A 16,367-nucleotide genomic window follows, 5' to 3' on the forward strand; every position below is an offset into this window, starting at 1 on the left:
ATGGGTATTCCAGAAGGTAAAGAGAGAAAGGGGCAGAGATGCTATTCAAAGAAATATTTGCTAAGATCTTCCCAAAACCAAGGGAAAGAATTAAACATGGATGTCCAGGAAGACAAAAAGACACCCAAATTTCTAAATGCAAAGCATCCTTCATCAAGGCACATCATTGTTAAATTACCATCAAAGATAAGGGAAAAAAATATTAAAGGTTGCTAAGGAAACAAAGACTCTAACATACAAAGGCACCCTGACCAGACATTCAACGGATTTCTCAGCAGATACTTTCAAGGATAGAGAGAATGGAATGACATATTTTATAAAAGACAAAAATTGTCAGCCAAGAATACGCTATCATGCAAAATGATCATTTAATCGTGACAAAGAAATAAAGGATTTTTCGGACAAAAAGCAACGGAGTTTTCCACCACAAGGCCTGCCCTACAAGAAATGTTGAAAGGGGCCTCTCTGGTGGCGCAGCGGTTGAGTGCTGGGCTGTGAAGCTGCCTGCAGCCTCTGCAGCACCGGTTCGATCCCCAGCTGCCTGCGAGGGTCCCACATGGTGCGCTGACCTCTCCTGCCGCCCGCTGCTCCCCTCAGCAGTGTATTTCGTCAGTCCGTCTGTTTTGCTCCCCGCTCTGGCTCTGGTGAATTCTCTCACCCACCCGCGCTTCTGACTGTACCCAGTACTTGTATAAATAAATCTTAAAAAAAAAAAAAGATAAAAAAAATGTTGAAAAGACTTGAAGAAGAAAAAGAACACAAAACCTTGAGTAAGAGGATTACTAGTAATGCATATAATTAGAAGTATGAACAAGAATAACATGAGACAACAATAAAGGAGAGGAAAAGACAGAATCTCTATAGTCAAACGAGGCAGCATAAATACCAGCACAAAAACAACTGTTTTAGAGATAGAAAATTTCCTGCAACCATTGTGGTAACCACAAAATAAAAATCTAGAATAGAGACGCTTAGAAGAAGAAATAAAGGAACTCAAAAACTACCAGGGAAAACCAAGTAAGTGAAAGAGCAAATAGAAATACATGAGAAAAGAAACAACAGAAAGATAAAACAAAAGCTAGACTAGCAATAAATAAGACTCATTTATTAATAATCACCTTAAACGTGAGTAGTCTGAACTCAGCCATTAAAAGACACATGATGGGCCTCCCTGGTGGCGCAGGGGTTAAAGTCTCAGCACAATCAAGCTATCCAGTCACTGCTGCATGAGTTCGATCCCCACCCAGGGAGCCAACCCACATAGTGCAGCAGACTTCTCCTGTCTTACCCGCTACTCCCCCTCAGCAGTGTATCTTAGCAGATCCACCTGCTCTGCTCACTACTGCCTCTGGTGAATCCTCTCATCCCCCCACACCTCTGGCCTATACCCTAGTTATATTTATATGCATAAATATAAATAAGTCTTTTTTAAAAAGACACAGGATGACAGATTGGATTTAAAAAAACAACCAGGACCATCTACATTATGCATATAAGAGTCTCACATCAGATCTAAACACAAACATAGGCGTAAAGTGAAAAGCTGGAGAAAGATACTTTAAACCAAAAACACAGAAAAAAGCAGGAACTGTTATTCTCATATCTGATCAATTACACTTTCAGCCAAAAAATGAAATCAGTAACAAGATGGGTACTACACAACACTCAAGGGAACAATTCATCAAAAAGTATAACTGCCATCAATGTTTACTCACCCAACATAGGTACAACCAAAATATATGAAATACTATTAACAGAGCTAATAAACACATTGAAAGCAATACAACAATAAGTATGGGATTTGAACATACCACTTACGTCAATGGACAAAATGTCCAGACACAAAGGAAACAAGGAAATAAAGGCTTTAAATGAACTAATAGAGAAGATGGACCTCTCAGACATTTAAAGAGCCATCTGTCCCAAAAGAAATGAATACACACTCTTGTCAAGTGCACACAGAACATTCTCAAAGGTAGATCACACAAAACTTTTGAAAAATATATGAAAATAGAAATTACACCAAGCATCTTTTCTGAGCATAACAGTATAAAGCCAAAAGTCAACCATAAAAAGAAATCTGGGGAGGGCCTCCCCTGGTGGCACAGCGGTTGAGCACTGGGCTGAGAGGCTGCCCGCAGCCTCTGCAGCACAGGTTCGTTCCCCGGCCGCTGGCGAGGGTCCCACAAAAAAAAAAAAAAAAAAAAAAAAAGAAAAGAAAAGGAAAAAAAAAAGAAACCTGGGGAAAAACCCCAAGATGTGATGACAAAAGGGAAAAAAAGCTTTTGAATAACTTATGCATAACTTATGTGTCAATGAAGAAATTAAAGGATAAATAAAAAATCTGGAGACTAATGAAAATGAAGAGACAAACTACCAGATCCTACAGGATGCAACAGAAGTGGTATTAAGAGGTACGTACAGAGCAACACAAGCCCACACCAATAAACTAGAAAAATCTCACACAATTCAACTTGTATCAGAAGGAACTAGGAAAAAACAACAATGAAAGCAGAAATCAGTAAAAGGAAAGAAATAACACAAATTAGAGGGGAAACAAAATAGAAACCAAGAAAGGTGATAGAAAATATCAATGAGGCCAAGAGCTGGTTCGCTGAAAGGAATAAACAATTAATAAACCCATAGCCAGGTCACTAAGAGAGAAAACCCAAAATTAAAAGAATCAGAAATTAAAGCAGTAAAATTACAACAGATACTGCAGAGAATCCTATGACTACACTATGAAGGTCTATATGCAAACAACCTAAAAGAAATGGACAAATTTTTAGAATCATACAAGCTTTCAAGAATGAACCAGGATGAAACAGACAGCTTGAACAGACCCAATGACATGCACAGAAATAAAACAGTAATCAAAAGTCTCCCTCAGAACAAAAGCTCAGAAGACCAGATGGCTTTGCTAGTAAACTCTACCAAGTCTCCAAGGAGGATCAAATACCTATCCTTCTCAAACTCTTCAAAAAAATTGAGGGTGGAAGTTCCCAAACATGTTTTACAAGGCAAACATTGCTTTGAGCCCCAAACCAGATAAGGACAGCACAAAAAAAGAAAACTGCAGACTAATATCTGTATAACATAAGGCAAAAATCCTCAACAAGTCTTAGCAAATTGAATCTAGCTATATAGCAAGAAAATCATCCATCAAGACCAAATGGGATTCATTCCAGGGAGCAACTGAATTACGTTGGTTTATTCAATCTCATTCACCGTACTAACAAAAAAGATTTTTTTTTTAAAATCACATGATCTTTTCAATAAGTGCTGAAAAAGCATTTGACAAAATTCAACACCCATTTATGATAAAAGCTCAGTAAAATAAAGAAAAGGAACTTATCACAACAAGTAAAGGCCATACTTGACAAACCCACAGAGAAATTTATATTGATAAAATATTAGAAACATTTCCCCTAAGGTCAGGAACAATATAAGGATGTTCAACATAGTACTGAAAGTTCTAGCCAGTACGAAGAAGACATACACAGAATCCAAAGTGGAAAAGAAGGTATGAGAATATACATAGAAAAGCCAAAAGACTACCAAAAACCTACTAGAAATAATAAAAGAATACAGTAAAGTGGCAGGATACAAGACCCGTAAACAAAAGAATAAAAAGAAAGAGAAACTAAGAAAGCAATTTCATTTGCAATTCCCCCAAAAAGGGTGAAATACCTAAGAGCAAACAGAGGAGCTGAAACACCTATGCACTGAAAACTGTAAGACACTGTGTGGATAGAAATAAAAGACAAAAGGAAATGGAAAGATACCCCATGTGCATGGACTGCAAGAATAAAAAGGGTTAAAAAGTCCATATTACCTATAACAATTTATAGATTCAACACAATACCTATCAACAGCACAATGATATTTTTTCAAGAAAACAGAACAATTATAAAATTTGTAAGGAACGCCAAAAAGCCAAAGCAATACTGAGAGAAAAGCAGAAAATAGAGGCATCACACTCCCTGACTTCAAACTATACACCACAGCAACAGCATGGTATTGCAACAAAAAAGCAAAAACACAGACCAATGGAACAGAACAGAGAGAGCTCACACAAATATGGACAGTCAATCTTTGACAAAGGAGTCATGACCATATTAATGGAGAGGGGAAGGCCTCTAACAAATGGTGTTGAGAAAGTTGGACAGTCACATACCAAAAAAAAAAAAAAAAAAAAAAGGAACTAGATCCTCAACTCCATACACAAAAATTAATTCAAAACGGATTAAAGACTTACATATGAGACCTGAAACCATAAAATACATAGAAGAATGCATATGGTGATACACCCCTGGGCATCAACCATAGAGATGTATTTGGGAATTCAACTCCAAAGGCAAGGGAAAGAAAAGCAAAAATAAACAAATCAGACTACAGGGATCAAATTCATGCTGCAGTGGCTGGCAAGAGCTTGATAGAGCTGAGACTTTAACCCCTGCACCACCAAGGAGACCCCGAGATGGGATTTTTTAGTTCTAAAATGATGTAATTATGTAAAGTGGTGAAAACTTTGGCAACATCAGTAAAACTTGAAAAAATAACAAAGCATGTAAAAAAAGAAAATTTAGGGCCTCCCCGGTGGCATAGCAGGTTAAGTGGTGCTGTGAAACTGTCCACAGCCTCTGCAGCACGGGTTCGATTTTGGCTGGCCAGGGAGAAACCCACATGGTGCGGCAGACCTCTCCTGTCTCGCCCACTGCTCCCCTCAGCAGTGTCTTCAGTCTGTCTGCCTGTTCTGCTCCCCGCTCTGTCTCTGGTGAATTCTCTCACCCTCCTGCTCCTCTGGCCTGTACCCCCATTCTTGAATAAACAAATAAATCTTTTTTAAAAAAGAACATTTAACAATGAATATGTAATTGTTATTGTCTTCTGTATAAGACAATCCTACCCCCAAATATGATTTAAGACTGTATAGCAAAGTTTGTGTTCTTATTACTCTATATCCTCACCAACAGTTAAGTATTCTGTTTGTTTTTTTTAAGTCTTTTCAATTGTAGCCTTTCTGGTACATATATAATTGTATGTAATCCTGGTTTAAACCTGCATCTCCCCCAATCATCAATCAAGTTGAGAGACTGGCCAACTGATTATCCTTTTATGAATTGTCTATTTCAATATTTACATCACTATCATACTCATATTTTCTTAGAAATTAAAATTCCCGTCAAAGACATTCTCTAGAGGCCTCCCTGGTGGCACAAGCAGGTGAGACGCAGCACTATGAAGCTACCTGCAGTCACTGCAGCACAAGTTCGATCCCCAGCCAGGGAGGTGACCCACATGGCGCAGCAGATCTTTCCTGACTTGCCCACTGCTCCTCTCAGTAGTGTATTTCAGCACATCATCCTTTCTGCTCCCCACTCTATCTCTGGTGAATCCTCTCACCCTCACCCCCTGCATCTCTGGCCTGTACCCCAGTTCTTGTATGCATAAATAAATAAATCTTTAAAAAATAAATTACTTTATTCTATGAACCTCAATTTCTCCACCTACAACAGGAAGGGATTGATAAACTACTCCCACATCTGTCTATTCTTTCTTTTTTTTTTTTTGTCTATTCTTTCTTCTACTACATTACCTACTTCCTAAACTCTGCTACCTGCTACCCTCAATTTTCAGACTTTCTCTCATTTTAAATGTCTTACCTCTTTGAGTTTTTCATCACAGAGATCCAGCATGGACTGAGAGATCTGGGTCAATGAGTGCTTTGGCCCTAAATTATAGAGGAACAATAAGAAATGGGACCATTAAAAATGAGAGACAAGTTGCCAACACCTTTAAACACATTTACTTAAGTACTTAATATGTTCTGAGCACCAGCCTAGCTGCTAGGTTATATAGACATACCTGTCTTATCTCCATTTTCCAGTGCCTAGCACAGCAGATATATAATATGGACAAATAAACTAATTTTAACTCTCTTCTTTATTTGTATATATCCATACATAGTCACGCTACTGCTGATACTGCTGTCATTAATATTTTGAAAATGATACTATGATTAGGGAATAAAATGCGTTAAGAAAAAAAAAACACAAAAAATGCATGATTTATAATCTTTCCACACTTCACATATATAATTCGTGACCCCAATTTTTGTTTGCAAAACTCATGGTTTGTGATGTGCTCCCAACATGTGGTTAATACAAAGCCTTTGTTATATAAAAAAACCTCGATCCCACCTCATACTATTACTTTTTCTCTGAAATCCATAACAAGAGCTTCAGAAAATCCTAGAACTATCTCATATATTCCCTTCTTATGGCTGTCCAAGTGTAAGCTCATCATAGGGATAGTTAAAACATTTTCATCTTGGGCCTCCCTGGTGGCACAAGGGGTTAAGCACCACACTATGATGCAATCCATAGCCTCTGCAACACAAATTCCATCCCCAGTCAGCCAGGGAGCAACCCACATGGTGCAGCAGACCTCTCCTATCTCACCTGCTGCTCCCCTCAGCAGTGTATTTCAGTCAGTCTGCCTGCTCCGTTCCCCACTCTGTCTCTGGTGAATCCTCTCACCCCCCTCCCCACATCTCTTGCCTGTACCCTAGCTCTTGTATGCATAAATGAATAAATCTTTGAGAAACAAAAACATTTTCATCTAGACAGAAATTCAGACTACTTCCTTTTCCTTTTGGTATCCTTTCTTGATCATCCTCCTCTGCCTATTATTTTGTGAAAGTGCTCCCCAGAGCCTAAACCTCCATTCTATTTTTAGCTACTAATTTATTCATTTAAGAAATGTTAAATCACTGTCTGTGTTCAATGATGAAATTCAAGGGAAAACAAGACACAGCCCCTACCATGGACTGTTCTTGGTTTAGTCAAAAATAACAACAAGAAAATAAAATCATGGTAAGACCTTTAAGTGTTTGACAAGTTCATGCATAAAATGCTATGTCTAGAAATACAGAATAAAAAAAATATGCTGGAAAAATTGAACTAGGTGAACTGGTGCACTGAAGTTCATTTACTCTTTTATTTCTGTGTATGTTTAACACTTTCAATAACAAAGTCACTGAAAGGTGAACGTAAGTGGAAATAAGAGAAATACACTAATTGCTATGAAACGTGGAGAGATTGCATATGAAATAAGTTGTTCAAGTTGTTTTACAACAACCTATACCTATGTATTGAGAAGTAGGGAAAGTTTATTGTGACTGACATTTGAGCAGTGTCATTAGCAAAGAGAAGTCCACCAGGTAGACAATAGCATAGAAAAACATTCTAGAGGGAGAAAAAGTATGCAAAGTCACAGAAATAAACAAATTCATGGAAACATGAAGGAGCACATTTCACAACAGGAACCACAAGTGGTTTTGTACAACTAGAATACATATATATGTGGAAAAGAGAAAGAAAATGGAACTTGGAAAGGCAGGAGGAGTCATATTACAAAGGTTTTATCAGTGATAGAAAGTGACTCAAGATTTTAAGCTAGAGGGTAATTTGCAAATTTGTGTTTTAAAATGAAAATCCAGTCAGTGTGAAGAACTGGGAAGTTATTACAATAGGTCAAACAAGAGATGACAAGAGCTTTGACTATAAGAGTGGCACTGGAAACTGGAGATGTATTTCAGCAAAATTTAGAAGGTACAATTTATGGGATTCTGATCTGAGGGGTGATATCAACGACAATTAACACTTCTAGTTGTACAACTAGAAAAATGGTAAATAAGGCAATAAATAAAGAGTTGGGCCTCCCTGGTGGTGCAGGGGTCTCAGCACTGTCAAGCTATTGCAAGCCACTGCGGCTTGAGTTTGATCCCCAGCCAGGGAGCTAACCCACACAGCACAGCAGACCACTCCTGTCTCACCCGTTGCTCCCCTCATCAGTGTATTTCAGTGGATCCACCCGTTCTGCTCCCCACTGTGTCTCTGGTGAGTCCTCTCACCCACCGCACCTCTGGCCTACACCCCAGTTCTTGTAGGCATAAAATAAATAAAAATAAAATTTAAAAAATAAATAAAGAGCTTCCAGTAAGGCATTGAAAAATCAATCTGTCTGGCAGGCAACTGAAAATACAAGGACTGGGTTCAGAAGAAAGGTATGGGCTGGAGATAGTGAAAGCAGTGAATATATGGTAGCTGAGTCATGATAATTAAAAAAAGTACAAAGTGATTGGAGAAAATATTCATGAAAAAGGAGAAAAGAGTATCAAGGAGGAAACAGAGGTCAATAATGTCAAAAACACTGAAGTTTTAGAAAGGTATTCCAAGCAATGCAAAGAGGCTCAACATCATTCATCATAGAGAAAATGCAAATCAAAATCATAGATCATCACTTCTCGTCCATTAGGATGGCTAGAATAAAAAAATGGGCAATAACAAGTGTTAACAAGAATATGGAGAAATTGGAACCCTTACACACTGCTGGTGGAAATATAAAGTGCTATAACTGCTCTGGAAAGCAAGCAGTTCTTCAAAACATAAAGCTGTTGTGTACAATCTGCAATTCCACTTCTAGGTATATATCCAAGACAAATAAAACCATATGTTCAACACAAAAGTTTGTACACAAATGTTCATAGTACATTATTGTATTAGCCAAAAAGTACAGACAAGTAAAATATACATAAACTGATGAGCGGATTTTTTAAATGGGATATATCTGCATAGTGGAATATTATATGGTAATAAAAAGGAATGAAGTGTGGATACATGCTATAACACTGATAATACATGTTAAAATGAACCACTTTAACCAGGTAAATTATATGACACATGGACCTCCCTGGGCAATAAGGGTTAAAGTCTTAGCGCTATCAAGCTATCACCAGCCACTGCAACATGAGTTTGATCCCCGGCCAGGAAGCTGACCCATATGGTGCAGCAGACCCCATATGCCTGCTGTTCCCCTCAGCAGTGTATTTCAGTAGACCTGCCTGTTCTGCTCCCCACTCTGTCTCGGGTGAATCCTCTCATCCCCTGCACCACTGGCCTACATCCCAGTTCTTTGCATGCATGCATACATAAATCTTTTAAAAAATTATATGGCATATGAATTATATCTCAACAAAGCTCTTTTGCTGAAACATTTATTTATTTATTTATGCATACGAGAACTGGGGTACAGGCCAGAGGTGTGTGTGGGTGAGTGGGGGGGAGGATTCACCAGACACAGAATAGGGAACAGAACAGACAGACTGACTAAAATACACTGCTGAGGGGAGCAGTGGATGAGTCAGGAAAGGTCTGCTGCGCCATATGTGCAGCTCCCTGGCCGGGGATTGAACTCGTGCTGCAGTGGCTGCGGATAGCCTCATAGGTTTGCATCTTAACCCCTTGCGCCACCAGGGAGGCCCTGAAATATCTCTGAAAAAGATATTTCTGCAATATGACCACTTGATCCAGCAATCAAGCTGTAATACTTCTGCAGAAGGGAATGCAGGGTTCTAATGGTTAAGAATATAAGCTTTAGAGTAAGATATACTCCGCACCTACTTCACATCTCTACTCTGCCACTTTTTAGCAGCATAACTACCTTGTTCAAGTCATTTAAACATTATAGCCCTATGTAAAATGAGGATTATAATAGTATCCAATTTAGAGATTTCTTATAGTGAAATACAGAAATGAATGCAAGTAAAGCACTTGGTGTCACTGGTGTTACTTTACTATCAGCAATTGGGTATGAGGAAGAAATACTGGGCTAGAAGAGGATGTAAGGCTGTAAGAAAGATGTAACTTTTAAATAGCATTTCCACCTAAATGGCTCCTGGGCATTTTAAGCTCTGTATTCTCAAAATCAACTCTTATCTTCCCATTTCCCTTCCAACCTGATTTTTAAGTACTCACCCTTGCAACCTGAATGACAGTTGGGCCTAACAAATTTATCCTTCCCTTTTATGGGTCTGTCACGCTATGACCTAATTATATAAAGGTGAATAGGTCATAGTCTCTTTACGAGTCATAGTCTCTTACCACAAAGTGGTAAGAAAATCAGTTATATAAGAAATCACATATAACATTAAGAATTATAAAAGTTGATTTAGTTATACTAGGGGGCAGAGATAGAAAAACAGAAGCTTTTAGAAAATTTGAGTAAGTCTTCATGAAGATATACTATGAGTTCACCACTCAAAAAGGAAGAAAGGACATTCCAGGCAAAGGCTGTGTACTACTACATTTTCATAACCCCAAAATGTACTAATACATCATAGGTCTTTTAAATCAGTCCAAACTAGCATGCATTTAGGACGTGTAAGGGATAAATAAGGATCTGAAAGGTGACTTCTGTGGTCAAGGAACAAATAAGTCTTACCATTGTAGGTTGCACTATTTTTCACAATTAGCTCCAAATGTTCTCTGAACTCTTCCCGAGAGGGGTAGAGACGTTTACGCACATTTTCACGGAGTGTTTGTAAGTCCATTGGTCTAGTGATGATTTTGTAGTAGTCCTTTACAACCTTTGCATTCACTGGAGTGTGGAAAGGGTATGTCTGTGCAAACAAGAAACAACACTATCCATGAGCAAAGAACATTTGCCAAAGTCAATTACTGAAGACTTTTACATCTTCCCTGTCTACTTGGCCATCAACTCTCAAAGGAATCTTTCCATATAGAGCAGATTTAAGTGTTTCCTCTACTAAGCTGTTTTTTAAAAAAAAAAAATAAAACAAAAAACCACAACCAAAAGAATTAAGAGTTGAGGTACCTAGGATTATATTCTTCTGCCCTCTGTCTAAAATCACAGGATAGAACAAGGGGCCTTGTCATCCCTACTGTAGATATGAATGCAATGAACTCACATTTGGAAGATCTCTCATGTCATTGATGATAGATTCCAAGATGGATGACAATGTCACCATAGGGTCTGTCCGGCGCCGGTGGATGGACTTATGAGGTCTCTAAAGAGAAACAAGAAATCAGAAAGCAAACTCTTTCTCCTTCTGTTTATACACTCAGCTATGAAGATATAAACTCTTTTGCCATTTGTGACAACATGGATAGAACTGGAGGGGATTATTCTAAGCAAAATAATTTAGAAGGAAAGTGCCTCCCCTGGTGGCGCAGCAGTTGAACGCTGGGCTGCGAAGCTGCCCACAGCCTCTGCAGCACAGGTTCAATCCCTGGCTGCTGGCGAGGGTCCCACATGGCGTGACAGACCTCTCCTGCCAAGCCTGCTGCTCCCCTCAGCAGTGTATTTCGTCAGTCTGCCTGTTCTGTTCCCCACTCTGGCTCTGGTGAATTCTCTCACCCTCCCGCGCTTCTGACTGTACCCAGTGCTTGCATAAATAAATAAATAAATCTTTTAAAAAAATAATTTAGAAGGAAAAAGACAAATACCAGATTTAGAACACAGAGAAACAAAACAAAGTCAAATAAAGCCAAACCATTATTAAGTCCTACAAATATGACTGTGAAAATGAGGCTACAGAGCAGGATGGAGAGGAGAGAAAGCAAAGTGGGAAAGGAGTACAATGAACTAGGTAGTAGACTATGGGAGCTCAGTGTGGTATGGTAACATCACCTAAAGGGGGAGATTCTATACTCTAAATCACAAACAACACTGTAAACCAATGTTACCTCAAAGGGAAAAAAAAATAAAAAAAGAAATCAGAATGCTTCTTTAGATTAAAAATATATAATACTTTCTAGCTGGAAAAGTATATTTTAGAAATCTTGTAGATATAATTTTTAGAGCAATATTTAAGGGAGAATCTAAGGTTGTATCAGTCACAGCTTACAGAGCTGGGGGACTCAATGAGAACCAAATCTAGTCAGAAAGAAGCAATGTAGGGCCTCCCGGTGGTACAGGGGTTAATAAGAACAGCACTGTGAAGCTATCTGCAACCTCTGCAGCACAAGTTTGATCCCCGAGCTACCCACATGGCACAACAGATCTCTCCTGGCTCATCCGCTGCTCCCCTCAGCAGTGTATTTCAGTCAATCTGCCTGTTCTGTTCCCTATTCTGTCTCTGGTGAATCCTCTCACCGCACCTCTGACCTGTACCCCAGTTCTTGCATGCATAAATAAATCAATCTTTGGGGAAAAAAAGAAAGAAAGAAGCAACGTAAATAATACTCACATTCAAATAGTCACAGTGAACAGTGGTTCCAACTCGCCGTTTCTTCTTGGGAGGAAGTTGTTGTTTCGGGAACTTGAGAACAAGAGATTTTCTGCGAACTTCATCTGCACTGCAATCAATAATACTTTCATAGCACACAACACCTATTTCTAGTCCCCAGAAAAAAAAAAAACAACTACAATAAAAAAGTCCAAAGTACCTCTAAGCATAAACCTGAGGAAGAAAAAGTCAAGTCAAAGGCCAGATATCCACATTCTAAGGTTCAGATTGGGCAAGAACTCATTGATCTCCAAATTAATAAACGGAAATATCCAGAGCCAAACCACAAAGACATGGAACAGCTTTTTTTTTCTAATCACAGAATTCAATATTGCTACGATTAAGAAAATCAAAGAATTGGCATGATATAAAGAAAACTCAGAAAAACAGCTCAGAGATATGCAGGAGAACTCAGAAAAGCAAATGAATGCTATGAAAAACATAATCAAGGAACAGATGATCCAAACTGAAACTTTAAATAAGAAAATAATTGAATGGCAGGATGTAGAAAGATCAATGGAGTGAAAAATTTGAGAAAGCCAAGGAAACAGAATAAACCAAACAGAAGTTTGAATCAGTAAGAATGAAGATGCAAATGGGAAAGAATCCAAATATAAAAAGAGGCACAAAGGAAAAAAAAAGGAAGCAACACCTTGAGAATTACCTGATACCATGAAAAGAAAGTAAATGTAAGAATACTAGGCATCACAGAAGGAGAAGACAGAAGGGAACTAAAAAATTATTTAAAGAAATAATGGAAGAACGCTTCCTAAACTTGAAGGAGGAAATGAACATACAACTAATCTATGACAAAGAAGTGAAGTATATACTGGAACAAGGAAAGCCTCTTCAATAAATGGTGTAAGGAAAACTGGACTGCCACATGCAAAAGAATGAAACTAGACCACTCTCTCATACAATATATGAAAATAAACTCAAAATGGATAAAAGACTTGATATTGATAGTAAGACCTGAAACCATAAAATACATAGAAGAAAAAATAGGCTAAACACTTCATGACATAAACTTCAGAAACATCTTTGCAGATTCACCTTCCACACCAAGGAAAACAAAGGAGTATATAGACCCCCTCTGGCCTGCAGTCCAAGCCCAGAGGGGGAGCAGGAACCCACCGCTGGGGCAGACCAGGCGCACAGGGGAGTGTGTCCCCACATCGGCATTTTAGAACAGGGACCTTTCTCCAGTAAAGACTGCTTGAAACTGACAGATGACTCCTGGAGGAACCAGAGGGGAGCAGAGAAGCCCACCCAAGATGCCGGCCAGTCCCAACTACACAGTGTCCCAACGCATACGGCAAATTAGAAAACAGACAGTAGGGAGGAGAAGAACCACACGCAACCTAGCAACTCTCCAGAGAAAAAGCACACCACAAAAAGAAAACCAGCCCCCAGATGGCAACGACAGTAACTTGGAAGAACTTCTGAGCCTTCCAGAAAGAGAATTTAAAATTGCCGTGATTAAAAAACTGACAGAAGTCATAAAGGAAAACAATGATAAGGGAAAAATAATCAACGATCAGAAGAATGAAATTGAGTCCCTAAAGAGGGAAGTAAAAGAAATGCAGGAGATCAAAGAATTAATGGAAGAACTAAAGAATTCTAGGAAAAGCAATGAAAGCAGAATTGATGAAATGGAAGAACGAATAAGTACTCTTGAAGACACAGAAATAAAAAGAACCAAACAGAAAAGGAAAGAGAAGTACGAAGAAAAAGAATGAAGAAAGACTTCGGGAACTATCTGACTCCATGAGGAAAGGAAAATATAAGAGTTATAGGAATACCAGAAGGAGAGGAGAGAGAAGTAGGAACAGAGAAAATATTCAAAGAGATAATTGAAGAGAACTTCCCAAATGTGAAGAGGAGCTGAAAATTGATATACAAGAAGCAAGAAGAACACCAAACTTCCACGACGAAAGGAAAAATACAGCAAGACACATAATAGTAAAGCTCCCAAGAATCCAGGACAAGGAAAAAATAATGAAGCTGGCAAGAGGGAAGAAACAGATAACATTCAAAGGAAAGCCAATCAGGCTGACATCAGACTTCTCCGAAGAAACACTACGGGCAAGGAGAGAGTGAGGGACATAGTCAACCAGACTCCAAGAAAACAGATGCCAACCAAGAATACTCTATCCCGCAAAGCTCTCCTTCCTCTTTGAAGAAAGAATATGGACTTTCCCAGACAAACAGAAACTCCTGGAATTTCATTGCAACTAAACCCCCACTCCAAAAAATACTACAAGGAGTCCTAAAGCCAGAACCTCAGAGGGACGAATAACAATGAAAGAAGGCCAAAAAAAAAAAAGTTATTAAAAGAATAAATAAATAAAATCAAAGGAAAGACAAACACAATGGCAAATACAGATGCTAACATATCAATATTAACTCTAAATGTAAATGGACTAAACTCTTCATAAAAAAGCACAGAGTTGCAGCCTGGATTAAGAAACAAAACCCAACCTTTTGCTGTCTCCAGGAAACACATTTAGCTATAAAAGATAAAAATAGGCTCAAAGTTAAAGGATGGAAAACAATCCTACAAGCAAATGGACCAAAAAAGAAAGCAGGAACAGCTATACTTATATCAGATAAAACAGATTTCAAACTCAAAAAGATAAAAAGAGACCCCAATGGTCACTACATTATGATCAAGGGGACAATACTTCAAGAAGAAATAACACTCATTAACATATACTCACCCAAACGAAAGGAGCACCAAATATATCAGACAACTGTTGTCCTCTCTGAAAACAGACATCAGAGAAAACACATACGTAGTGGGAGACTTCAACACACCACTATCAACAATGGATAGATCAACAAGACAAAAAAATAAGTAAAGAAACCAAAGCTCTAAATAAGGACCTAGAGCAATGGGCTTAACAGACATCTATAGAACACTAAACCCCAAAAAACGGAGTACACATTTTTCTCAAGCGCACACGGATCATTCTCCAGGATCGATCACATACTGGGGCACAAGACAAACATCAACAGATACACCAAGATTGAAATCATATCAACCATCTTTTCTGACCATGAAGGCATCAAACTAGAAATAAACCATAAAAAGAAGGCAAGGAACTTTCCTACCTCATGGAGATTAAAAACCACACTACTGGAAGACCACTGGACTAATGAGGAGATGAAAGAAGAAATTAAAAATTTTTTGAATTGAACGACAAGGAGGACACCAATATCCTAAATGTATGGGATGCAGCAAAAGCAGTAATAAGAGGAAAATATATAGCAATAGAAGCTCACATCAAGAAACAAGAAAGAACTCAAAGAAACAACCTAATCTCGAAGCTCAAAGATCTAGAAAAAGAACAACAAAAAAACCCAAAACCAGTAGAAGAAAAGAAATAATAAAAACCAAAGCAGAAATAAATGAAAATTGAAACTAAAAAAACAATCCAAAAGATCAATGAAACAAGAGCTGGTTCTTTGAAAAAATCAATAAAATAGACAAAACCCTAGCCAGGCTCACAAAGGAAAAAAGGGAGAAAGCACAAATAAACAGGATCATCAATGAAAGAGGGAGAAATCACAACGGACACAGCAGAAATCAAAAGAATAATCAGTAACTACTATGAACAGTTATATGGAAACAAGTTTAACAATCTAGAGGAGATGGACAAATTCCTACAAACTCTACAATCACCAAGCTAGATAAAAGAAGAAATAGAACACCTAAACAGACCAATTACAAGCAGCGAAATTGAAATGGTAATCAAAAACCTCCCAAAAACAAAAGCCCAGGACCTGATGGATTTACAAATGAATTCTACCAAACATTCAGAGACGAATTAGTGCCTATCCTTCACAAACTCTTCCAAAAAATTGAGAAGGAAGGGACAATACCAAACACGTTCTATGAAGCCAACATTACACTAATACCAAACCGAACAAGGACAACACAAAAAAGGAAAACTACAGGCCAATCTCCCTAATGAACACTGATGCAAAAATCCTCATAAATTTTAGCTATCAGAATCAACAATGTATCCATAAGATAATTCACCACGACCAAGTAGGATTCATTCCAGGGACACAAGGATGGTTTAACATCCGAAAATCAATCAACGTTATCCAACACATCAACAAAAAGAAATATAAAAACCATAGATAATATTCAATAGATGCTGAGAAAGCTTTTGACAAAGTGCAACACCCATTCATGATAAAAAGCCCTTGAAATTCTTTGGATTACAAGAACATACCTCAACTCATAAAGGCCATCTATGACAAG

General features: G+C 38.2%; 1 protein-coding gene across 1 annotated transcript in view; it reads right to left on the reverse strand.

The window, feature by feature from the left end:
- TAF1 (TATA-box binding protein associated factor 1) overlaps positions 1–16,367 on the reverse strand; it is a 103,968-nt gene that overhangs the window by 49,479 nt on the left and 38,122 nt on the right. Inside the window, 4 exon segments of the mRNA XM_037512272.2 lie at positions 5,667–5,734; positions 10,288–10,465; positions 10,775–10,873; positions 12,056–12,164. Of these exon segments, the coding sequence (XP_037368169.1) occupies positions 5,667–5,734; positions 10,288–10,465; positions 10,775–10,873; positions 12,056–12,164 (454 nt within the window).

The sequence above is a fragment of the Talpa occidentalis genome, unplaced genomic scaffold (genome assembly GCF_014898055.3).
Source record: "Talpa occidentalis isolate TD23 unplaced genomic scaffold, MPIMG_talOcc4v2.1 talOcc4.15, whole genome shotgun sequence".
Classification (NCBI taxonomy): domain Eukaryota; kingdom Metazoa; phylum Chordata; class Mammalia; order Eulipotyphla; family Talpidae; genus Talpa; species Talpa occidentalis.